Source organism: Pelecanus crispus, chromosome 3, assembly GCF_030463565.1.
Source record: "Pelecanus crispus isolate bPelCri1 chromosome 3, bPelCri1.pri, whole genome shotgun sequence".
Classification (NCBI taxonomy): domain Eukaryota; kingdom Metazoa; phylum Chordata; class Aves; order Pelecaniformes; family Pelecanidae; genus Pelecanus; species Pelecanus crispus.
The window spans coordinates 18,000,815-18,026,861 of NC_134645.1; the positions used below are offsets into that span (position 1 = coordinate 18,000,815).

Consider the following 26,047-nt stretch of genomic DNA (forward strand, 5'->3'; position numbering starts at 1 on the left):
TACAACTGCAGGCCTGAGTCAGATGCTAGAAAAATAGTTGATTTAAACTTTAGAAACCCGAGGTTTCACATTACTTTGCATTTTCTGCTTGAATCCCTGTGTATCTTCTCGGGTGTCAGTGGCCCAGGTTTTGGCCTCCTTCTGGGTTACCCAGCCTGGATAAACATACGTGCTGCTGAAACTGTTTCCAGGAACGCCTTCCTCTCCCTGCAATCTCTTATCTCCCAGAGGAGATTGTCAGAGGGTACTTCAAAGCCCTTTGAAAATGGCCAGGGCTCTGCCTGTAGCCCAGCAGATACAGGCGCCCTCGCCCCGAGATGTCAACAGCCGCCCCGCGCGCAGGCTTTCGGTGCTGCCTTATCACCACCGCAACAACGAGCAGTGGGAGAGACTTTACCCCCTTTGCTATCGCCGCCCAATCTTTAGTCTTTGCTCTGCAATACGCTGCGCGTCTTCTCCCCAGATTCACCCAGGTGGGTTGTGGCAGATTACAAAAATGAGGGGAAAGTAAAAGGAGTGGTTTTTCTCAGCCCTGAAGAACAGTGCAGCCTGAAGCCTGCTGAGCTTGTAATTAAAATGTGGAAAGGCCATGACTGAGCTGAAAAGGTGGAAGAATGGGATATAGCGAGCAGAAAAATGCTGAGCACCAGGCTTCAGTCAACGCACCGTTTTGAATTAAAGATAAATGAGAAAATTGCCTACAGAGAGGGGAAAGCGGGAGGAGAGGCAGCCATGGAAAGAGAGGATGACTGGGGGGGCTATTGTTCGAGCACTGCCCTCAGATAAATCTTGTTCGGCATTCTTCCACCAAAAGACTACAAGGTGTAGTGAGGCAGACAAAAGTGATGCAGCTGTTTCATGGTGTTAATACCCCCGCTGAACCATGGAAGACCAAGTGCCTGCCAGGACAAAAGACAGGACTCCATGCATGCAGCTCTCACTCCATCAGCGACTTGAAAATGGAAACGCTAAACATAAAAGTGACATTTCCTCCTGGAACTTGTTTTCTGCCATTCTTAACAAGTAGCACCACCATAGGGGCCGGCATCAGGGACACAGATGAGGTGGCCACAGAGCACCCACAGCACACATACAGCCAGGGACATCCCGTCATGATAGGAGAAGTAGCAGCCGTCTGGACAAGGACCTGGCTTTATCCCATGTCGTATTTATCCCATCCATATTAATACCATTAGGCCACTGCTGCTAAAATTACCATCCCAGAGAGAAGGATTTTAAAAATATGTTTGGAGTTAACTAAATAAATTGTGGACTAGGAGCCAGAAAAATCAGATAGGTACACGGGAGATTGGTGATGACAACGCTCTTTGTAGAAAGGGTGAGCAAAATAATTTGCAAGAGGTGTTGGGTTGGGATTGCATAAGCCAAGCAATTAAGCCTGTCCTCTGATGAACAATAACCAAAGGACTCCTACGTGACTCTCTGAGGCAGACACTGAAACTAGCTCCTTTGGGTAATGAATGCTTATGCACAGAATGGCAGGCTAAAATTTACCGAGGACTTGAAGTAGGGGGGCTGGAGCTAGGGGACCACCAAGAGCAGCAAAACCTGAGCAGCCGTAGAGGATCAGTATTCATCCCTCCCAGTGAAGAGTTAGGGGGAAAGAGCCATATACCGGCAGTGCCATTACAAGCACACCTGCAACTCCAGAAGCTTAACAAGGATCCCTGCTTGAGTCTCTTTCGTGCTACTTAAAGCTTTACGGGTCTGCATCTCCGCTGACCTCAGTGAAACAATTCCTCTTTTGCCCCCAAATAATAAGATCAGGATCAGACATAAAACGCATAGACCTAAAGAACAACAGATGCCTGGTGACACTCTTGCACCCACCGCTAGTATCTGAATCGGTGCCCGCGGCAGGTCTCCTTGCTCTGCGCTGGAGAGCCAGAGGAGCCCCCCAGATCGGTGTGGTCCCCTGCAGATCAGCAGGGCTGCTCCTCACGCTTCCTCCTCTAGAGACATTTCCCTTGCTGAATTAAAAAAGCTGGCCCGAGCTGGGGCTTTATGCCTTTTTTCATACACATCACTGATTTATCCATCCTGTTAAAACAGAGTGAGGAAATAAATCGGTAACACTGAAGAATACTCTGCCTCAGATGGTAAAATTCATTGGATTACACAACTGCTTGTTCCCCATTTTATACCATAGAGGACTGCACTAAATGGGTAATGAACAACCCTCATCGCATTACATCTTCCTACTGGCAGCCAGCGATGTGGGAAGCTATAGCTTCAGAAGGCCCTGTTGGATCTTGGGGCCCTGCTGTTGGCCTGAAACCCATCCTACTCTTTCAAAAACATTAACTACGTTAGGATGGCCGTGCTGGTTGATGCCAAAAGTCCACCTCATCCCACATCCTGTCCCTAGCCAGCACAGATGCTTGGGAAGAGAGTATAAGAACTGGAGCAAATACAGAGTGATTTTTCCTTATAGCGTGCAGTGATATTTCCTCCCAGCTTCCAGCTATCCGCAGCTTTGAGACCTCCTAAAGAAAAGGCTGTATTTTTGTACCTAACAGTCCTCCTTGGGGCTGTTCGTTTCCCCATGCATTTCTCTAATTGGGCTTTTAATCTACTTATGCCTAAAGTAGGTAAAAGTAGTTTCCCCATTGCCCAGGAGTCGCTTTGCCAGGTCTTCTGAGCTTTATAATGTCTCATTCTTTCCTGAGTAGTTGTTTTTCCCCCCTCCCTACCTTGCTGCATGCCAGGGCAACACTAAAGGCAAAAGTTAACAGAGGTCTCTTCTGCACAAACCTCTGAGTACATTGATTATCTACTAGAGCTCAGAAAGGTTGCTCAATTGTAAGGGCACTCACATGCTTCAGCAAGGTTCAATGTTTAAGCACAATACGTATGACAATATTAGGTTAGTTGCATGTAGTCATACAAAAAGAATATCTTTTGCAGCAGTCTCTTCCTCCCTGTAGTCAGTATCTGATGTCTAGGAAGAAAATAAAAAACAAACAAAGATTGTGGTGAAGTTTCCTTAGAGATAGCCTCTCCCAACTGGGTCTGAACACCACATTTGTCAATGTCTCGGCTCTAGTCAGCCCTCAATCATACCCTAGAGGTGTCCAAGGCACAAAATACATGGAAAAAAATGGTAAAGGTGACATTTTTTTCCATAAAAAGAAAAAAGATTGATTTTTCCTACAGCACTTTAATTTGTTATAAAAGAAAACAAAATCTTCTCTTGGGAACTTCCATCCATCACAAAGAAGCAGCAATTTCAGCGTTCCTGGAAAACCTTACATACAGCAGGCTTACTTCAGTATGCTCTTATCAGCCTCAGCTGCCAGCCCATCCAGTATCTCAAGCAGGGCAGCTGAAGGAGCCTTTTGATCACAGCAGCACGCACATGCACAACGTTACCCTGGCGTAAAGGATGACCTGAACTGCCTTAGCCTCGTCCAGATGTCAGGATGCGTAAGACAGCAGCTTGCCTCAGCAGAAAAGCAACGCTCCACAGGTAGCAAAGGAATTTTTGTGCAGGGATTCAGCAATGGTGGGTTCCGGACTCTCAGCTAGCACAGCCCTTTTTCCTGCAAAGTCAACGTGCAAAGGTAGGGTGACACGGTCTCCAGTGAGCACACCCTGACTTCACGCCGCCCAGAGCATAAACCCAGTGGAAGTGATTCTTCAAAGACACCAGCGATGGCAGTGGTGATTCAACACCAGGTACCAGAAAGGAGCCTGCTGGCGGGTTGGGCACTCAGGCAGGGTCGCTGTGCTGCAGGCTTGACCAGGTGAACAGGCCTCCCAGCAGTCCCCAGCACACCAGGTAATGAAGCAGAAAAGAAGCCAAGACTTTGTTTCAGTGAGGAACTAACCAGGGGGAAGACGAACAGTGTAAATCTCCTTCCTCTACTTCGTGCTGGTTGTATGTGTTTTGATGGTTGAAAATACATCAGCCTTATGACCTGGGAGTCAGGCAGCGCAGGAGGGCATCCCGGTATGCCATCCCGGCATGCCACCCTCATGTGCCTGCTCCACTCAGCTCCCAGGAAAACAAATGCAATGGTGACAGTTTACAAGCCTTGTCCAGAGCAAAGCCCCTTCTCCGGAGTGGTTTCGTAGCGGGACCACCAGCTCCATGGGGATGCCCAGGGGTCCAGGTGCTGCTCCCCGCTCAGCTAACACAGCCCCAGGACAGCCGTCACAGCATCGAAGGGCAGAAGGCCCCTGCGCCATGGCCACCCAGGATCCGGGCATGAACAACCTCCAGCCTCACACGCCTTGGCTCCAGTGTCCCAGCACAGGGGATGGGACCTGGGGAAGGGGTGACAAGACTCTTGGTGTCAAAAGGGGATGGGCTCCACTCTTCCAAAAACGCTCTCTCTGGCTCCCCCGTGGCATGCGTGGCACAACATGTGGTGGGTGAAGCACCACACCACTGGCCTCGGTGTTCCCCCAGCTGTCCTCAGCCAGGCTGTGCTCCTGCCGCTCGTCCCGCTTTTGGGGGCCAGGCACGACAAGCCTGCCCGCACCTCGGGGACTGCAGCAAGTGGTTGCCGTGCTGCCGGGGAGCCATCGCACCCTTCCCACCCAGCCCAGCCCCCTGGAGATGGGGCAGCACAAGGGAAAGTGTGTATTTTTTAACCACGGAGGCCTTTTGCCGGGGCAGCAGGAGAGCAGCCCCAGGTTGACAGCCTGACTGCCTTCTCCCTGCCGGGTATCGGCACGGAGCACGGCCAGGGACTGCCCTCCAGCCTCCCTGAGTGGGCAGCAGAGCCAGACGCATACACAGATCAGAATTTATTTCCAAATAACTCATTTATATCATTCTCACGTGAAATATTTCTTTCGGAATATAGCCTACACTTAGAAAACAGAAGAGAGGTTTTTTTATAAGGCACATCAGATTATAGACTACATAGAGACATCTCCCCCTCACTTGCGCTCGTAAAATACTGGTGATTTTAAAAGTAATATTTCTAAAACCTAGACCCTGTGTAGCCCCATGTAGAGCAGTATTCGTAAAGTTATTAGACCTCAGTTTACATACACCTAGTAAAGGGCTATAACAAGTTGTATATACATCACATTTTCAGAAACAGTCACAGCTGGCTACATTTAAAAGTAATGCTACTCCAGACTATGAAACAGGCTGCTTATAAAAACCTACTGCTTCCAGTATGGCGTGATACAAAGCAGTATGATCTTGGAGAAGAAATTTTGTTATTTTTGCAAATGGAAGCTGCTCAGATTCAAGCCTGTCTCCTCCCCAAACCCACATTTTTGATCGACTGAGACCATTTTACAGAGACGCAAAGCACCCAAGAGAAATCTGGCTTTATGTTTTTCTCCAAGATGACGGCATGACTGCATATCTGAAATCCTGTCAAAGCATTCGAGTAAGAAATATAAAGGCTCAGATGTTAACTTCATGACCAGTAAACATTAAACCATTACCAACCAGATGCAACCAAGTTAAATGCATCCAGCTTCTGTGCTATGGAAACTGTTTTTCCAGGCTGTTCCAGTGCAGAAGCCAACACATTTTTATTGAATCAGGCCCTAGGTAAAGATTTCCATCCCATTTTCAAGTTTTCAGCAATGGAACATTACCCATTCTGCACTCATTTTGCTGTAGAGGAAGAAAAAATGCTGCCTGTGGAGCCTATGCCAATACAGCCCAGAATCCATTTACATAGTGTCATTTTCTTTAATGGGCCAGGAGGTAAACTGTGGTCAGCTTTATCAACTCAAATGGCTTCCACAGTTCTTCTTTATATCAGGCATTGATTCACTTCTGATGTAAAAAAGGTTCCGGCTTTCTGTTACTGCAGTTTAGTTTAAGACTAAGAAAAAGGTCACTTCAAGGCTATAGCTGAAGGGGAAAAAAAAAAAAGAATATAATCTGATCTTGGAATATCTAGGGGGAAAAAAAAAGTAGTCAGGGCCATAAAAAGGCAGACAGACAGACAGGACAAACTAAATGTCCTCTGCAGAATAAGTTAAAATACTGATTCTTGCAGAGAGTCATGTTACCTCTCGGGTCTCTCGAACTCGCTGGGGCTGGAATTAGGCTTAGTTTAGTAGGAACCAGATTTAGTCAGACAGTAGGTCACACGCAACTCTGGACTATGTTGATCACTCAGCTACATTTTAGACACATTGTAATCTGTTGAACTGATCTGGGGAAAAAAAATTATCAGTTAAATTTCTAGGGTGGCCTTAGCCAGTTTCATGACTATGAGCTTGGACAAGATTCAACCACAAGCGACTGCCTTTAGAAGGGAAACACTAACTTGTTTGGAAACAGCATCACGAAGAGGACTCAGCAGCCTCAGTTTCTAGAGTCCAGTTTGTTATAAATCTTGATCTGCCTGATTTGTTATTTGTTTAGCAGCCTTAAAAGGTAAGGAGGCGCATCCTGAAATTCTTGGCCGTAGACTTAAAACCAGATGCGGTTTACATGGTGCTGCACCAATATTTGTTACATCTCTTAAAAAAAAAAAAAAAAACAAACCAAAAAAAACCCCCCCAAAACCACAAACCTAACACAACAGCATTTACATTCCTTTCAGCTGGAACAGATGAACTGTCGTCGTGTCTCCAAAAATACAGAGGAAATCGCCACTGCTCGAGGTAGCGAATTAAAGCTTGGTCATGTTCCTTGGGCTTCCACGCAGCTTCCTGGGAAGGGCAGGGGAAGAGGAGGACGGAAAGGACTTTCACACAGTCAGGAGGTGACAAACGAGATGTCAGCTCTGTAAGGGATTAGGTTCCCTCACCCCATGCTGAAGGTATATTCATGACCTTTCCAACCATGGCATTTGCGTATAGATTACACTTCTCGCATACCCTTTTTAAAGCAATCCCTAAGAGCATTGGCTGGGGAAGACACGGAGAAGAGAGCAGAAGTGGGATTTTAAAGCTACAAATGTCAGTTAGGAGGCACAGTGTTATTTTTCCCTTTGACTGTCCACGTACAGAGCTCTACGTTTCCACAGTCGCTCACGCGTTCCTACTGTGAAGCCCTGGCAGCAAAGGCCTCTGGTGTGCTCCTCCCCGTCGCATACACCTTGTAACACAAGAAGTCAAATCCTTCGGACAAATCCTTCTACCCTCACAGATGCGTGGTGCTCTTCTTCCTTAATAAGAGGTTTTAATCATGAAACTGGATGCCAGACCTGATTTATAGCAATTACTTAACTAAGAATCCTTCTGCCACCCTTGAAAGGGCAACCGAGATACCCAGTAGCAACATATACACATACATACAGATCTACACTATACACTTGGGACAACACAGAATGAGAATTCAGCTAATATAGCCTCTATACGATTTCCTCAGAGCAGCACTCAGGTCCTTGCAACCCCTATACAAAACAGCAGTATTTTTTCCACCAGGATTTGGAGAGGTTTTTCATCTTGTCTGGAGTCCTACACTTGGATTTCTTTGGTTGCTGCTGGGTATCCGAGTACTGAATACCAGCCACGATGGCCGCATCAAAGACCTCCTTGAGGTTTTTCTGAGTCAAAGCAGAGCACTCGATGTAGGACGCGGCTTTTATTTCCTCGGCACAGAGCTTCGCAGCCTCCTCTGAGACTGGCTTTTCTTTGCACTTGTCCAGCTCGATGAGAACTTTGACATCCTCCCGGAGGTCTGACTGCGTCCCAACCAGGATAATGGGCGCCTTGGGGCAGTGGCATCGGATTTCAGGAACCCACTTCTCACTCACATTCTGGAAGGACGAGGGGCTCACCACGCTGAAGCACAGCAAGAAGATGTCCGTGTTGGTGTAGCACAGAGGCCTGAGCTTGTCGAATTCATCCTGCATGGAACGAAATCGCGTTAGCACCCAACGGAAAGAGCACATCAACCCTGGAGGACACCCCGGTATGCTCCCAGCTCTAGCCTGCCGCTGACCTTTGGGGAAGCTGAGGATCACCTGCTGCTGCCATCCTGAGAGGCACCTCAACATGAGCACCCAGACCACCCAGCAAGGTGTGTTATGAGCAGAAGTTGCCCGTACCCAGCCTGAGGTCTCACGGCTGCTAGCCAGTGGGCACCCTGCCATCGTCGGGCCCACAGGACAAAGGTGGTGGCTTCCCCACATAGCTGAGATTTTCTGACTAATGCCACAGCTTGTTTCGAGTGCTTAAATGTTTCCTTTGCTCTCTGTACAGAGGCCCCCTGCCCTATTTCAGCAAAGGAGCAATGCCGTGGGAAGCAGGTTATGGCACACAAGTGACAAAGCCGAAAATCAAAGTATGGGAGGGAGAAGGTACTTTCTACAGATCCACATCTCACCGGGGTGAGTCAGTGAGCCGCTCTGACGAGGAGCGCCTGCGTGCCTCGAAGCTGCTCTGCCAACACCCCTACCTCCAGATACAGGCAAGAGCAGAGAAGGCAAGCGGCAGCAAGCGTACCTTTCCCGGAGTCGGCTTTTAAACTACTGGTGACTACTTAACAACATCCTACAGGATATGGGAATAATTTCCCTGCCATTGTGCCCAGGGATTTAAATCTGATGGCAGCAATAACGACTCACAATGTGCAGGCTTAACATGCCAATAGCATAGAGTAAGAGCTTTACCTTTCCCTCCCACCTATGCCACATCAAACAAACTGCAAACAGGCCTCCCAGCGCTACCTTTCTTGGGTTGGTTTTTTTTTTTTTTTTTTTTTAGTGCAAACTCCAGCAAAGCAAGGCCCTTTTTCAGCTTCAGGAACTGGCCACAAGAAAGGCAAACACCTCATGGTAACAAAGGGGTGCTGATCCTCAGCAAAGAATGCAACAAGAAGCAAGGGTTAACTCCAGGCAGGCTGCTTTTATGCTGACAGCAGGATAAAAGCAGGGTAACACTAGCAGCCTGAACAGGTAGGATTTGCCTCAGCGTCAGTGACATTTTAATTAAAAAGGACCGTGTTCTCAAAAGCTCTGAATTGAAAGTGCAAAGAACACACACAGCTGAAAACATCTCTCTGGTACCAGCAGTTTACTGCTGAATTGCAAGTCCCATGTTAATTTTCGAGATGTGAAATTTTGCTTTAAAGCCTCTGGAGGCCAGGATACGCAGTTTAAAGCCCCCTGGAAGCCTCAGAAGTCTCGTTTCGCTTGAATGAATTTCTTCCAGCAGTATCTCCGAGAGAAACAGCGATTTATAAAACACGAGTCAAGAAAGCAAGCTTCATTAGCTCTCTTGATTCGCAGATTAAGCCTCAGAGGAAACCAGGCTCTCACCGCTTGGCTTGAGAGAAACCCCGCGTTTACTGAGAGCTGCTGCCCTGAATGACAGGGCCAGCTACAGAAGGCACCGCACCATGTAATTGCCGCTACTTGCTACGTGATAAACCTTAAAAGGCGTCGATTCAATGTATTTGAAAGCCAAACCCAGATCTTAAGGGTTTCTATCCGGAAGAAATAGTGCCCTTTATATTCCAAGTACACTGCTGCATAGGTACATGACCTGCAGGCACTCTACACCTCTTCAGGCTGGAGATGCTGAAATACAATTCCCCTCTGCCTGGAGTGCATTTTTCTCTGCAGATTGCAGCAGCCATGTCACTGCAGCACTGTTTTACCAAAGCATCCAGCTAGGTATCTTTTATTCAGGATGACTTCTGTCAGTTTAGATAACCCCTTCATTTTTAAGGCAGTGACTCTACCCATTCCAGCTGCGCTGAGGCAGCCAAAGCAAACACCTTAACCATTAACGGCAGCGAAGGCGAGGGGTGACTGGGCCTGCCTGTCCCTCCTGCAGCTTTTGGTTGCATTTCCACAGGCACTGCCTGTCCGCTGGCTGTCACCTGATGGCAATTTCACCTGCCACACTGCACGTGAACACACACAGCCAAGGCTGTTGCAGTGCCACCCTGTCCCTTCAGCAGGGCACGAACGGTTCTGCTGTTCTACTTCATATCGTTACCTGCAGAAGGCTGCTTGTAGGATTTTAGCTTCGGTTTGTAGGGCACATAGGAGTCCTACACTGCTGTCTAGCACAGCCCTTCAAACCCCTTTCCTAAGTAGGACACCCAGTTACTACTCATCTAAATAGGTTTGTATGTTAGGGCCACTGAGATTTTTCAGCATGGTTTTGGTGAAGGCATAGACCCAGATCCACAAAGCTGCGCAGGAACCGAACTCCCATTGCCTTCAAACACGAGCTAGGTAGCGAAACACTGTTGGCTATTTTTGGCAGTCCAGACTCAACCCCTGGCAAGCACTGTCGCACACTGCTCAGGGTGGTACAAGCCACGGACTCACAGAAAATATAAGGTGGTAAGAAATGGGTTCTTTTTAAGTATCGGGCAAACAAACTAGGAGCTGAGAGGCATCAGCCACCCTCAACCCTTCAGGACTTAGACTACAGCAAACCTCGGCTTTGGGGCGGCAGCACTTTTTAAGGCGGTGGGAATGGCAAATATGAAGTCTCCACGGTCAACACCCAATAGGACTTTTTTCTCCCTTAAGCTTCTGCCCGTTCAGAAACACAGTCTCTATCTCTGGGCACCTACAGCTGTGGATGCTTTGCATTCGTACATCCCAAACAGTGACAACCGCTCAAAGAGCAAATCAGGTGGTCCTTGAGTCCTCAGTATGTTCAGCCTTTCTAGTCAGGCTAACCAGAGCAGCAGCTTGAGTCAGCAGAGCAGCAGCCTGTGTCCAGCCCCTACACGGAGGCACAGTATGTCCCCCACCCTTCAACAGACAGCGGGCAAAGCAGTGGGTTAAGCAGCAGTGAAAACGATAGCAGTTTCATAAGACGATCAAACACTGGGAAGGCTTTCAAATCCATGAAGTCATCAGCAGGACTATTTTGCGCAACAACTTCTCCCCTCCCGCTGTCACTTAAAACAAATAAGTGGCTTCACTGACCTGACCAGCTGTGTCGCAGAGCTGAAGTCTCACCGGCTTGCCATCGACAGACACGACAGCTTTGGAGAGAAAGGAGGAAGGAGGGGGAAAAGTGTGGTGAGTCCAACTTCACACAGTTTCCATTAAGGGGAAAAAAAAAAAAAAGAAAGGAAAGGAAAGAACATTTACCACCCCTCAGCTCTTTTAGTCTTCAATTAGTTTAGATTTAACAACTTAACAGAGCTGGAAGAGAGTCTATCGCTAACACTCGGGCATACACAAGCCCTTCGGGGCTTTCCGATTCATTCACTGCAAGAGATGCGGTAGGCAGTGACTGCACTAACCCTCAGCTGGCAGCGGGGAGAGTGAGCCAAGCGGTCCGCGTTCTTCTTCTGCTACAAAGGGTTTCGTTTATTATCCCCTTGTACATCTTCAACACGCCCGGGACGCAAAAAGCAGCACACACACACACACACACACGCACCCCGCGCTGAACCAAAAAGAAAACCCAGAACCTCCCCCTTTGCAACGGGGAGACAAGGCAAGTACTGAAGCTTTCCTTTTAGGCGCTTCCTATCTCGCCGAGAGCTGGAAGTTTTAGACCGGAGAGCTCACAATTAAAGCCCAGCTTTGGCCGCACGGCCGGGCGCGACCCCAGCTGCCAGCCCCGCTCCGCGACGCGGGAGATCAGCCGGTGCTGCTGGCTGCCATGGACGCCTGACAAACTCCGGTCCTGCCCGAGTAGGGTCCTGCCCCCAAAACAATAAATGAGCCGAAGCTGGACCCCCGCCCCCCCGAGCAGCCCCGCCACGGCCCCGGCGCAGGCACGGGCGGGACGCGCCGCTCCCCGCGGCGGCAGCACCCCCTCCCGCCGCCCCGGCCCCCGCGGCCGCCCCCGGCCCTTACCGGAGAAGTTGTCGAAGGCGGTGGGGATGTACTCGGTGGGGTACCCGTTGGTGGTGTAGCTCACCACCAGGCTGGTCTTCCCCACGGCGCCGTCCCCCACCAGCACGCACTTGATGCTGCGCCGCGGCTCGGCCCCGGCCCCGGCCCCGGCTCCGGCCCCGGCCCCCGCCGCAGCCCCGGCCCCCGCCGCCCGGCAGCGGCCGCCCAGTGCCGCCCCCAGCGCCGCCGCCGCCCGGCCGCTGCGCACCCTGCGCGGGGGCACCGGCGGCACCTCGCAGCCGCCCGGCACCGGCTTGCTGATGTAGCCCGCCTCGCCCTCCTGCTGCGGCGGCATCGGCGCGGCGACGCCGAGCCCCGCCGGCCGGGGGGCGGCGCGCGGCCCGGGGCCGCCGGCCGGGGTGCGGCGGGGGGCGGCGGCGGGCGGGCGGTGCGGGGCCCCGGCGGGCCGGCAGGCGCGGCGCGACCGCCGCGAAGCCAGCCCCGGCGCCGCTGGCTCTATCCCGGGCGCGGGCGGCGGCTCCCGGTGCGGGCTGGGCTGCGCTGCGCTGCGCTGCGCTCGCCTCGCCCCGCGCTACCGAGTCCCAACCGCCGGCCCCGCGCCGCCGCGTGACATAGCGCCGCGCGGGGAGGAGCCGGCGCCGCACGGCCCGGCCCGGCCCGGCAGGCGGCGCCACAGCGCCCCGACGGCGGGCGGGCAGGGGGGCGCGCAGCCGCCGCGCGGGCGCGCCCCTCATCGGCCCGCTGGGCGCGGCGGGGGCCCGCGCCCGCCCCTGCTCGCGCCCGCCCCCGCTCGCGCCGCCGGGCGGGAGCGGCGCTGCCGCGGCCCCGCCGGGGTCCCCTGCCCGCCCCAAGGCGCCCCGGAGCGGGGGGAGCCCCCTCGCCCCGCCGCCCGACACAGTGCAGCCGGTGGGGCTGAGCAGGGCGGGAGCGCGCTGAGGTGTTCGCGGGGTGCTCGCGGCGCGTTGGCCGCGGGAGCGGCGGGCGCTGGGTACGCTCCCGCCTGCGGGCCCGGGGCGGGACACGCTGGGCCGTGTGCCCAGTGGGAACGGGGGGGAGTGGGGTTTTAGCACCGTTGAAGGAAGTTGGCCTTGGAAGGGTTTGCCGTTGAGCCTCGACAATAAAAGGCTGCCGAAAAGTCTGGCTCTGCCCTAAGCTGGGAACACGATTAACGCGTTTCTTCTGGGGACCGTAACAGCTGCGTCCAAACATGACCGGTGCCACCTGCAGAACCCGCGATACAGATGTTAGTATCCTCATTTTGCAGACGGCAAGTACAGGTAGCTTAAACAACTTAAATGTCGGGACTCAGTTTACCATTTTCAGCATCACTGAGTTCCTGGAGCGACCCGCGGTGCTGTTTCCCCATTTCCCTCACCGAAGCGGAAACCCACATGATGCAGCTGGTTGCATGCCGCAGCGCGTGCCGCAGCTGCTCGTCATGCCCCAGCTGCCTGTCCCATGCTCACTGGAGGAGCTGGAAATGTCGGGCCTATGGGGCTGTCGTCTTCCCGCTTCTATAAACGCTGGAGCTGCATGATCTGACCGCTGAAGGCCCTGCCAAGGCTCGTCCCCCATAGAAATAAGCACTCGGTACAGCTAACCTTGCTTTCCTATATGCGCTGGCCTCTTCCAGCCGCTGTGGCTGTCCATAGGGTCTTGGCACTCGTACGCTTAGACAACATTTTGGGCACCTCAAAGCAGGGCCAGAGCCAAGGTCCTCCCTGGCCAAAGGCAGCTGGGAAGATCCCAGGTTGGATGTCCCATGCATGCAGTTGGAGGGGTGGGGAAGAAACAGCTCCCTGGAGCCCTGCGCCAGGGTCGCAGCACCCACCGGCTCCCTGCAGGGAGCCCAGCTGGGCAGGGATGGAACACAGCAGCCAGCGGAGCACAGGGGCTCAGCGTGACCCTCATGCTCAAGACCCATAGGGGCCACTGACCCCTGTGTGGCACTCCCCAGTCCTGCAGAATTAATTTCCCCTAAATGAACAAAGACGGTGCTGTCACGTACGGGGGTTAGTGCCAGAGAGACATCACAGGGCACCTGGCTGCAACCAAGAAGCATTACCCTGTCAGGTGCTTTCATGTATTGATCCTGCTGTGATGAAGGCTGAGAAGAGGAGATCACCCGGGCAGCTGAGCTTTGCCAGGATCGACAGCCAGAAGGATCGGAGTGGGAGCCTGCCTGTGCTCAGGCATGTACTAAAATAACAGAAATGGCTTAATTCGTACCTTTGGTTATTTTGGTGCAAGTCCTCATGGGGATGCCTAGGTTAGAACAAAAGCATTCTATTTTAATTTAGTGTAATTATAGCCTGTCTACCTACAAAAGCTGAATTGCTTTAACAATACTGTTGCAGCTAACTCCCCAGAGTATGGATGCAGTTGTGCTGGGATAATGCTAATATGGTTTATTCTTGTCAGGAAAGGGAAAAACATTATGTGTGTAGGTGCAGGCATGCTTTGCAAACAGCTGCAGCTGTTTGAAAGGTTACCGCCACGGCAGCCTGTTGCCACGCTTGTTCCCGGGGTTGCTCCCTCCATAGCAGAGCCCTAAAGCCTGCGTGCTTCACAGCCACCTGGCTGCAAAGCCACAGCATTTGTTTAATTCGGTATTAGACAGCTTCAGCCCAGCAGATGTTTCACTGAAAGGGGTGAGAAGCCTTTGCGTGGCTGCTCAGCTGTAATGGTTGAGGGGGCTCAGAGCTACCTGAGGTGTGATAACACCTTGAGCACCGATGCTGTTTCAACAGTGAACCATGTAGCTTGGTGTAGGAGTGATACAGGTGACGAGTCACATCCCTGATCAAAATCAGGTACCAATCCCAGTACCAAAGACTGTTATAGGTCCTTGTTTTCCTTCAACTGAGCCAAGAGGAGGATGGGTGAATTGTACACAGACTTGTGTCCCTTCTTCTGAATTGAAAACAAATTGCTTCAGTGAAACTTTGAAGGTAGTCAGGATCTACACAAGACAAGGCATAACATCTTTAGTCATTTCTGAAGAACTGCATGGAGCATGGAGACTAGATGCTGTTATGCCTGATGCATTTGCTCCCTACTGCTCTGTGCAGGGGGCAGAGCCACATTTGCAGTCCAGTGTCTCATTTTTATACTGCGTGGTTCTGAGCGTACGCACAGCTGCATCTCTACACAAGACAAGGCAAGGCTAACAGAAGGGGCATACAATGGGAAAAGGTTCGGCTTTTAAGACTCTAGTTCGCCGTGAAAGTTTAGTCTTCAGGCTCTGAGCGGCGCCTGAGAAAGTTGTCTCCCACATACATGAGCTTTGATAGAAAGGTCCGTTGTGCCTGAGGAGCAGAGCTGTCAAGAGGAGTCTCCATCACCATGCCCAGATGCTTGTTACTCTTCTCCTGCCAGAGCCCAGCAGTTGGTAGTTTTCCATCTCTAGAAATCCAGAGGAACTTTCCACCTCGGGGAACAAGAAATTGGAGAAAAGTCAATAGACTAGACTCAGTTCATACCACATTTACGCAAGGAAAGAAATAAAAGGAGAACTGTAATTAAATTTTAACTATATTTTATTCTCAGTGGCATCCCATAAATCACATACCTTTTAGTACTGTGGAATAGCATGTGATGCTGGAAGTCAGCATATGGTAAATATGCTGACAGTAAATAAGCTGATGGCAAATACGGTAAATACCGTATGCTGGTCGGCTTTGGCCATCTTGGGCAGTGCGTCACGGCACACTGGATCCATGACAGCAGATGAATTTCTGTCCATTTTGGACAGTGTGCCAGCTGAAGGTGAGCAGACATACTGTGATCTCTGACAGCAGGACAGAATATGACCCAACTGAGGACACAAGGATGCCTGAGCAATGTCACCTCTTATCTGCAGTGACAAATGGCAAATCTGTGGCCCGTATCAATGCTGCAATGAGAACTCATTAAGAGGAAAGAAGCACAACCACAAGGAAAACTTCTGTAGGTGGGAGATGAGAGGTCTGGCAATATGCACTGGGTGACAATCCGTTTGAACGGTGTCAAAAGATGATGTGAGAAAGCTCTTCATGCAAATGCCGCAAGTGAAAAATGCCATGTGCACATTTTTAAACACCTTCAGTAGACCAATACAGCCAGTGCATTGAGCGAAGTAGGCTCCAGTGAGATAGCTATAACAGTCTGCATTGTTTCTGTGCTCAGGGAGGGGGGCGTGAGTGGATTCAGAGCTGCATGGTTGCCCTATACTGTAATGTACCCTACCAAATACAGTAGCTTTTTGTGTAAGAGGATGAGCTAATCAGTTGTTTTGCAGCGGGGGGGGGGGGGGGGGGCATTTGCACCATGGCAGCAAGTCAGAGCAGCTCCCAGGCAGCCGTGCTGGCGGTGGGCTGAGGGTGCAGTGATGGAGGGATGCTGTAACAGATAGCTGCTGTCTCCGAAGCTTTCGGTCTCAGCCCTATCGCATGCACACATCTTACAGGTTTGAACCCAATTGTTTGCAGAGCTCTGAGCTGGGGGATAAACAGGCTTAACTCCACATAGGTCAACAGGGTGGAAGTTGTCTGTCTTGGGGCTGAATTTGGCGTATTATCAACTAGTTCACAGAAAAGCTCTTGCTCTATCTTACATGCTCGCGTTAGTCAAATATTATTCTTTCAGAAAAATGACAGAGAGAGGAAATTATTTTATCAAGACGTGAAGTAGGTCATTGTTATATCCTGGCTTATCATTTTCCCTGTGATATATAAAAAAATATGAACTGGATGCTGGCCTTGTAGAATGAAAGCTTTCTTTTTTTTTTTTTCTTGTAGAAACTTGAAAAGCCTGACACGGAGAGAGGCGAGGGAGTGAGGCGGCGCGCTCCGAGCATGACGTGATGCACTGCTGCTTGTTCAAGGGAAGGGTACAGCTTGCTCTGCAGGGCTGTCACCAAGATCCTGTTCTTTGTCGAGAAGAGCAACCCCAAGGTCTGGAAAAAAAACATCTGTGATGCACCCCTTCATTTTCCAAAGAGTAGGATCGTGGTGACACTGCTGAGCTGGCTGGTGGCAGAGGAGGTTGTGGAGAAAAGAAAGGGGAAGTATGAGAGAGCAAAGAAAGGGCAATAACCTGGGAAAGAAAAGGCAGCTTGTACAAAGGATGGCTCTGACCTGCTCTGACTCCAGAGAAGTGCTTTTGAGACTGTTCTTTGAGAACTAGGAGGGAAAAAGGCTATCAAAGTACAAGATATTGCTGCTTTTATTATATATTTGATTTATAATTAAAAAAATATATATTTGCCAGGGCTTTTTTTAAAGAACATTTTCATCACCCAAGATATCGATCTCAGGGAAGTTTTCACTACCTGGGGAAAGGGATCAGTAACCAGCATACATTATTAACACAATAAACTCTCCCCACCCCTCCAGCTAAGCTCTGATTGAGAACACGCTACCAAAAATGCAGAAGCAAAAAGGATTGTTGAGATAAACCTGAAAAACAAAACAAAACAAAGCACAATTGCTTCAAGCCTTCCAAATTCCTAGTTAATTCAGAAAACAAATTAACCCTAACCTGCTATCTGCAGTGCCTCTGCAGGGGAACCACGGTGGGAGGCGATTCCTTTATCTCGCTTTCAAAATCCTTTTCAGCTGATCTGGGCTCACAGCTGCTCAAAAGTGCCGCATGTCCTGTATTTTGTGGGACAGTCACCAATTTGCCTGCTTGTTCTGATGCCCCTCACCACTCTAGGGCTGCTCCACACCCCTCCAGGCGCACCAGAGGTGGGAGCTCTGCTCCGGACTGGCCGCTCTTCCCAGGGCTCTCCCTGCCAGGTCTGAGCAGGGATGGAGCAGTGGCCCCAGGTCACCTGGGCACTGCTGGGGACAGACTGGGTAAGATCTCAGTGGTGTCAGATAAATGTCTGGGTAAGAAAAATAACAAAAGATACCAGTCTTGCCAATCATCTGAATGAAGGAACTGCCCCTGCCCTGTGGCATACTGCATTTCATTGCCCTCCTGCTCGCTGGGATTTATAACCTGCCGTGTTATTTCTGCCCCAGGAGCCCCAGTTTACTGAGACAGTCTGGAGAAAGGAAAGTAAATCCAAGGACTAAGCTGGAGGAGAGGAAAACATGCTTGGCCAATGTGCTGCATGTTGGTGGGGCTGGTAAGAGTGGCCGAGGAGAGAGCTGAGCAGAGAAATGACAGCTGAGTTTGGACACACATCTCTGAGGACCAGGGGCAGGGCAGCTAGCACTCAAAACAGGCACGGTATCTGCAGCACAGATACTTTTTGCCTCACTGCCCATCAGCCAATGTGCGAATCCCCTTACTAGCTTTTCTTAGCTGCCACAGCCCCACCAGTTCCCCAGGTGGACTCCCAAAACAGCTGTCAAAATCCTAGTCCACCACTCTTTCCAGCAGCTGGGAAAAACTTTCCGTCCTACTACGCAACCCCCTCCCTGTCAGGACAGACTAGTGGGTAACTTTTCTGCCACAGCCTTCCCGACATTTGTAGCACCCCTGGGAAGAAACCCTGCTGGCTGCCTCTGCTGGTTCCTGCTCCAGCCCTGCTCTCATCCCCGCTGTGAGCACTCTCTTCACCCTTCACCCATGCTTGAGCTGAGGTGACCTGCATTTACGGGCATCTTCACGTGACCCCACAGGTAGATCTCCATGGCCTTCATGCCCAAGCCTAGGCTGCAATCCACCATCTCCCGTGTACGCTCCTACCCCAATCTTCTGTGTCATAATCTGTGTTCCTGAAGTCGTCTGTATCTCAGAGATATTTTCTGTACAGCATACATTTTCTTTTCTAGTCAAGCTAAAAGACCTTTATTGGTTTTCCTCTCAGGGTTATGCCAGGCACCTGTTTTGTTTTTATACTAATTAGATACCCAGAGTGTCTTTGAATGGAGATGAACCCCAGCAGTCGGTGTGCACCAAAATTCATCACCCTCCTCCGTGCACCTCACCCGCACGCCGTACCCGAACACCTTACCTTGCCAGAGTTTCAGGACTCATGGTTGCTTCAAAAGGGAGCCAAGTTCCAGAGCAGCCTGCCAGACCTGAGGTTGCCTCCCCAAAATGTCCACCCTGGTGGCAAGACAGATGTGAGGAGCCTGATCTCCCAGGCCTGCAGAGGGAGAGCTGGGAGGTGCCGGGGGGACTCCAGCTGCGCAACGGGAGATGCAGAGCTTGTGTCTGGACCAGGGAGTCCTTGGTGGCCAGACCTAAAAGAGCTGACACTTTTACATACTGATAAAGTAAATGCAGGGGTATCTCTTTGCATTTTGGATGTGGGGCTGTATTTAAGAATAACATCCCAGTTTGCAAATGACTTGTGATAGAGGGTAATGTGATCAGACCTGGCTGGAGGACCGGGAAGAGGCAGCCAGAGCCCAGGCTGATGGGGCAGAGCAGCGAGCACAGGGGGAGACAATCAGCAATGCGGCAGTGGAAGGAGGCAGGTTTTGCACATTTTAAACCCAAATGCAAACATTGCGAGAGGAAGGAGAATGCAAGGGAGCGGACAGTCCATGTCTCCCACAGGCACAGAGAACCAGGACACTGAACAGCCTCATAATGCTGAGCGATATCTTACGGTGCTTGTGAAATATGCCCAGATTGGGCTGAAATGGTCAGTAGCCAGGGTGCACAAAGATCAATTCTCCCTGGCGAACTCCACCGCCTCCCCACCGCTGTGGGATGTCCCTAGGGGCACCTCTCGCTGGGCCATACACGTCCTTGCATGAGCCCACGTTTCATGGGGTGTGCGAGCAGCTTCCTAACAGGGGACTTAACTTCTGTCAATGGTGCTGGGAGCTTAGGGGGACAGAGAGAGACCTGTCTGCTCTGCAGGGACACTCCCGCCCTTGCTTCTGCACCCACCCTCCTCAGTGAAGCTTGCCCCAGCCAATGGGTCTGTGCTGACGTGCCTCTGTGGACAGTTTGGCCTATGCTTTTTTAGTTGGTTACTCCCGAAGTCTGAAAAACAACGATTGGTCCCAGTGTTATCTGTTTTGGAGCCGGCTGCTTCCTCTTGGTATCAGACTTGGAAGAACCCCATGGCCACTGCTGAAAAGCCTTTTCCCTTTCCACATTTAAAGGTCTTTTCTGAAAGCAGTTGCTAGGATCTTCTTGGTGGAGATTAAAAGGCTTGGAACAAGCCAGCACAAGTGTCAGTTTTATTGAAAGTGAGCAGGCTGTGCTTCCCTGATAGCTGCCTGACTTCGAGGGTGGACATCGCAGGACAGCATCCACAGCTGGCTCCGGGGCAGCTTAGCAGAGGGGGAAAAGCCACAGCTTTTTCTGTACTGCATGGTAATGCAAAGGCAGGAAAGCAAAGAACGTAATCCACTCGGTGCAGAGCAAACCCTGCTGTCCCAGTCTGCAGTGTCCTGGCTCAGGTGTTTGTACATGGAGGCTCCCAGGTGCCCCCCCGATCCCCAGCTTAGCGGAGCCAGCTCAGCGCTGAATCCAGCCCACCTCCCCGGCGCTGGCGGCCGCAGCTAGGGAGGAGCAGGTACTTCTCAGCACGCTGTGCTTCACCCCACCAGAATTCTGCTTTGGGAGAGGAACTGTAAGCAGGTTTGGGATACTGGAAAGCAGTTAGCCAGGCATTATGTTTCTCTTCTTTTTCAGGGACAGGATGAAAACCTTCAATTCCCAGCTTTCCATGCCACAGATTTTCAGCCATAATAGCTATACATAATGAGATGTAGAAGCCAGCCACAATGTAAGTTATTTTTTCCCTTTCAAGCGTCCCATCTCTACCTGTGAGTCCCTTACTAACTATTCTGTTAGCAGCCAGAGCGTTGCCTGGCCAGCGTACAAGGCCAGGCTCAGGAAATTGCCATTCTTGTTCCAGCTTTCCTGCTCACAAACCTCCCTCTGCCTGAGGATTTAGCTGGATTTAGAAAGACAGAGTTGCCAGAACGGTACTACCAACACGGCTCTACAAGGCAAACCCTTTCAGCATGGTTTATTTTCACCAGCCAGCCTAGTTTAAAAATGTTTTATGAGCAGATTGAGATTCAAAGGACTCCTTTGCTGGATAACCTTGCCAGACTAGTGTCCTCTGTTAGCTGGGGAGGGAGGGAGGGAGGGAGAAGGCAGAATTCATGTGCCTAAAAACATAGCTCTATAGGAAAACTTCTGTAGAGTGAAAACTCAGCCTCAGTTTATCAGTGTATGAGAAGATACTTCCTAGATGTCTTGAAGTCCTCAGATCAAAGATGTGAACACAGGCAAAGCATTACTTGTAGATAATGCACTCCTGGCTTCAAACCTACTTCTCCCACTGTTTTATGGTTCTCCATACCTTTGAAAGAGAGTGCCAGAGCAAGAAAGATGAAAATGCTGAACCTACCCTCGCTCCAATGGTTAAGGAGAGAGGTTTTCACAGAAAGGTGACCTAGGGGCTTTGAGCGCCAGCCTCTGTTAGCTACATGTACAAACCACTAAAAGGCACCAGAGCTTTCACACTGAAGTAAAGGCATCGGGAGCAGGAGATTAATAGGTTGCCAGCTGTGTTGGCATGATAAGCCAAGCAAGGACCCAGGCGCTTTCAGTGGAAAGTGGACTGAGACCTCAGCAGGGACACATGGCAAATCAGCCAGAAGCCACACATGGAAAACTGAGCAAGGCAGCACAGGCAAACATTTCTTATCTTCGCTTTACGTCAATAGAAATGGCATTGTAAAAGAGGCAACAAAATATTTGCTAGAGAGGAGGAGGGAAAAGTCCACAAGCTTTTTTGGCTGTACGTGTGGTTTTTAAAATGCAACTGTTTTCCTCGGAAACTTGTCATTGAAAGCGAACAGGCAAAAATCACCCAGTGAGTTCTTCCACAAGGCTGGTTGGTTGCTTGTTTTGGTGGATTTAGCTGGGCTGTGCTGGCAGGAATGCTGCCTGCCACTGCTGTTGCACTCCAAAGGCAGCCGGGAAAGTACAAGTTCTTAAACCAGCCCAAAACACAGCTGTGATAATTACCCCCCTCTACTCTGATGTACCACGAAATGGGGCTCAGGGGAGAGGCAGACCTCAGAAATCTGGGGCTCTCTGCAAGGCGATGTTCTCCGCAGCCGTCTCCCCATTTCCCACAGCTCCTGCTTCTCCAGCAGCCCATCCCAGTTACCTCTGTTGGCTTTTGCTTTGCTTTCTGGTTTTATTGTTTTCTTTAAGGTTAATTAACAGAAGAGTGGATGAGGCCCAGATTTCTTGCATGGCTTTGGTTTTTTTTGGTGGTGGTAGTTTTCATTTTTCTGAGTTTTCTTTTTGCTTTTAAGCTGTTTTGATAATGCAAGAAAAACATCTTTCTTACCAGAGGCAGTACCAAGTGAGGAGAAGACGCAGCAAGGAGAATAATAATTAGGGAAAGGCCATGAGCAGGTTTCAGGTCCTCGGTGGGGTCCAATTTTGCAGCCCCACCCCGTGTGGGTAATGGGTGCTCACTGCATGTCCACTGTCAGTGCCCTGGAGCCCTGGAGCAGGGAAAGGCACAAATATTCCCACCACGTAGGAGGTGTGCAGGTGCCAGCGAGAGGTGAGCCGGGAAGAACAAAAGGCTGGGATAAATACAGCTGAAGCCTCACAGCCTGGATCCATATGGCCCCCGGATCCATCCCTTCCCTGCGGAGCCTCGGGCTGGCCACTGGCCGGAGCAAAGCTTATCGCCGGGTTATGGCCAGGGGTGGGCTTGTGGTGGCTTGGGGCAGGGCAGCGGGGAGCTATGGCTCCCAACACTCTCCTGCTGCCGCAAATCCTCACCCGAGGTGCGCAGGGCTCTGCAGGGACGTTAAACGTGTGCCTGGGAGCTGGCCTAGGAACCTGAAAGCACTCTGTCAAAAGGTTCAGTTGTGACTGTTCAGGTATCAAAATAATGATATTGCTTATAAACAAAATCCAAAATATGGTTGTAGCTAAACCAGTGCATTTTCATATAATGCCTCAATTAATGGACACAGATCCTCTGTATTCGCAGTCCCTGCCACCGTGGTGATGGACATGATCCAAGAGCAGAGACAGACGACCCAGTAGCTAAAAGACTGATCATCCCCCTGTTAACACAGGCATGGGGAAAATGAAGACGAAAAAGTCACGATGCTGAGCTGCTTTCTGTTTTTCTCAGCAGAGGAACTTCAGGCACTGCAGCTGTAAAGCACCAAGCACCCTCTGCTCTTCCTGACCCCACCAATTTCCTCCGCTCAAACTATCCGTATGGATTTGACACGTGGCCTCCGAGAGGCCCCGAGGCCTCATATGTCCCAGTAAGGCAAAGCGTAGGGGGTGGAGGAGCCAGGTCCCTGCCTAAGCATCTGCAAGTCCCTAAGGGTCAAGTTAAGTGCAAGCCTGACCCTGTTCTCAGGACCAGACTTGCCCGGTGCATGCTTTAAGCCTCCCAGCCTCACCAGGCTGGGTTTTGTCTCAGCCGCAGAGCTCAGAGGAGGTGGCCCTGTCTCGCCCTGTGCGGTCCTGGGCAGCCACCCCACCAGACCTGGGGCACAGCTCCTTGGCTGGCTCATCCTCACCGACCCGAGGGGCTTCGAGCCCTGGGGCTGGGGCAGGAGGTTGGGAGACGAGGACCTGAAGGCTGCTCTGGAGCCACGATGGCCTTTCAGTGTCCCCATGGGTGTGTTTTTCCTGTCAGACCCAGAGGCTGAGCTGCGCTTCCCTGCCCCGCAGGGATGCTGGGATGAGTAAATCCATTAAAAGCTGTGCAGTGCCAAGACACCAAGGCAACAGCTACATAAATTAATGACAGGCCAGGGAATGTTTTCTGCCCCCAAGACCCATCGGCATGCCCAGCCATCCCCACAGGGACGAGCTCTTGTTCCCCTGGAGCAGGAGAGCTGTGCCCAAACCACCTGCCAGGAACCCTCCCTGGCCCACCCCGGCTCCCAAAACGTGCCTGCGCACCGGCTGTGGGAACAGGGTCGGGGACGAACTCATGCAAGGACAATGCTAACCATTTGGTTGGACTGGATGACCTTAAAGGTCTTTTCCAACCTAAATGATTCTATGATTTAACTGTACGGGCAACTGCCTGGGCCTGCGCCCTGCCTCCACATTGTTTTTTAGTTTGCTAGTACCTTGCTGCTAGCCTACGCTAGCGTAGGCCAAAGAGCCTGCCATTAACAAGGGCAATAAAGTACCTACGAGGAAAAAGTCTGAAGTGTTTCTTCACTGGATTTTATAAGGAAAAGGTGCTTTCTCATCTGGGGTTCAATTGCTTTTGTCCTGGTCACTCCAGAGCTAGGAAGTGTGATTTTTGGTGTGGTGCCTAGCAGAGGGAGCCCTGGCTGCCGTGCATCGCTGCCATCCCAGCAGATGTTGCTGCTGTTACGAATAATAACACAGCCAGGTTTAAGACAGGCCTGCCTTGCAGGAGTATAATGATCTGAGTGGCCAGCTTACCAAAGGGAACAAAGAAATGATTATAGGGTCAGGGGAAAAAAAAAAATAAGGAAAAAAAACCCTAAAAGAAAACAAAGAGCCATTGACAAGAGGCACAAATTAGTTAGGTCTTGAGTGTCATTCCCCATCTGATAAAACAAAAATGTCCAGAGCAACAATTAACAAAAAAATATGAGGGGTAGAATATCTCTGTTTAGCTCCAGGTACTGACTATACACAGAGCTCTTTTTTTTTTTTTTCTCATGCTTTTATCTTAGGTCTTGGTTAATGTGGAGCTGGTTGCCTGTCTGTGTGTGTGGTGTGGTCCCCATGGGTTTGGGAGCTGCCTTTCGTGAAGGGCAGCCCTCCTGAAGGGAAGCAAAGGACCCAGTGGGTGCAGAGGAAACAGGAATGTGCCTTGGCTGATCCTGGGAAATACACCTCAGGGGTAGGAATGAGAACTTGAAAAGGACTCAGAACTAGAGGTAAATCCAGCACGTGGTTAAGGATGGGAAGACAGCACTGAATAAAACCAAAGCAACAGAAAAGGAAAACTGCAGAGAGTGCCGTTCCTGGGCTGCTCTGGGGTAAATTGGTCATCGCCGGCTCACCGGCAGGCAGCGAGGTGAAGGAGGGATGGGCTGCCCCCATGAAAGGGCCGTATGAACAACGGGGAGCTGAACACAATTTGGCTTTGGCCTACTGAAGAGAAAGAGAATAATCCATTCTCCACAGCACGTGGAGGTAAATAAGGCAAGAAATAATGAGCGTAAATTGCAGCAAGGAAAGCTCAGTACAGATGGCAGGACAAACTTTCTAATGGTATGGGCAGTTGCGTATTGCAGTTGCCTCCAGGGGCTGAGGCATCTCCAGCAAGGTGAGACCCCTGGGGCTGTTAGGAATGCTTAGGGACAGCTGATTTTATTTCTAGGCAGCTGGGATGTGCTGGTGTTTCCTGGCAGTTTCTCTTACAACTATACTTTTGGAAAACAGTCCAAGGACTGTAACATGCAATGGCTCTGTGACAATTTTCACTGACAACGCTACAGAAACCAGACAAAGCCTAGGATGCATTTCAGTACCCTTGCTCCCTCACCATAATATTTGTTTGTGTGCGTGGAAGTAGGTGCGCCTGTTTGATTCACTTTTTCTCCATCCACTTCACTGAACACCTCCTCTTGCCCTGTGCATCACCATTGTGTCCCTGGAGCGCAGCCTGAAAACCACAAGGCTGGGTGTCCTCTTAGGAACCCTTTTGGGTCCCTTCCCCATGCGAGTGTGGCCAGCTGCCCCGTGGCAGGCACTGCCTGCGGCCAGGGGACTGCTCGTCTCTGTGGGTGAGGCACACATGAGTGCTGGGTGCCAGACACTGCCCAAGAAGCATAGAATCATAGAATCAAGAAGCATGCGAGAAGACATAGTCAAGAGCTGTCAGGGGTACAGCTAGATCCTGTTAAATGCTGTCTGTTCTGGATTTCACTTGCTCTCTATCAGAGAAAGATCACAGAAGCAAGAAGTGACACCTGCCTCTTACAGTTTAGTGTTTGGAAGCAGCAGTTTTTCTTACCTACATTATATCATTTACCTATATCATACCATCTCTGTATGGTCTCGCTGGAAAAGTCCCTATTTGCTTTGCAGTGATTCCTCTTTCCTTCCGTGCTGCATCAACAGACTCAGCTGGTGCCCTCAAAATTGGTCTCAATTCCTTCTACTTTTCACAGCAGCTAGTGGCATGATAGGCTTTTCAGTCAAAGCTTGCCCAACATCTTGTTGCTGTGGCATGAAGCAGAAGGGAAGAGCCCTATCTTTACTGCATTAGCTTTTGTTGTTCAAATAATTAACAATTCTTTTGTCAGTAACCTGAAGAAAGATGAATTGAAGATGAACAACTAAAAATATTTTCTTTTTTCCGATGTGATAAGGACTGGATTCTGCAAACCCTCGTGCAGCTTGTTTCCCTGTTA

The 26,047-nt window shown here is 50.7% G+C and overlaps 1 protein-coding gene across 1 annotated transcript; it reads right to left on the minus strand.

Moving 5' to 3' along the window:
- Window positions 1–7,346: 7,346 nt before the first annotated feature.
- On the minus strand, window positions 7,347–12,069 carry RHOU (ras homolog family member U). The gene is made up of 3 exons (XM_075707197.1): window positions 11,736–12,069; window positions 10,851–10,909; window positions 7,347–7,802 (listed from the first exon to the last, which is right to left on the minus strand). Exons 1-3 carry the CDS (start codon window positions 12,067–12,069, stop codon window positions 7,347–7,349), a joined length of 849 nt encoding a protein of 282 aa, XP_075563312.1.
- Between the last annotated feature and the right edge of the window lie 13,978 nt (window positions 12,070–26,047).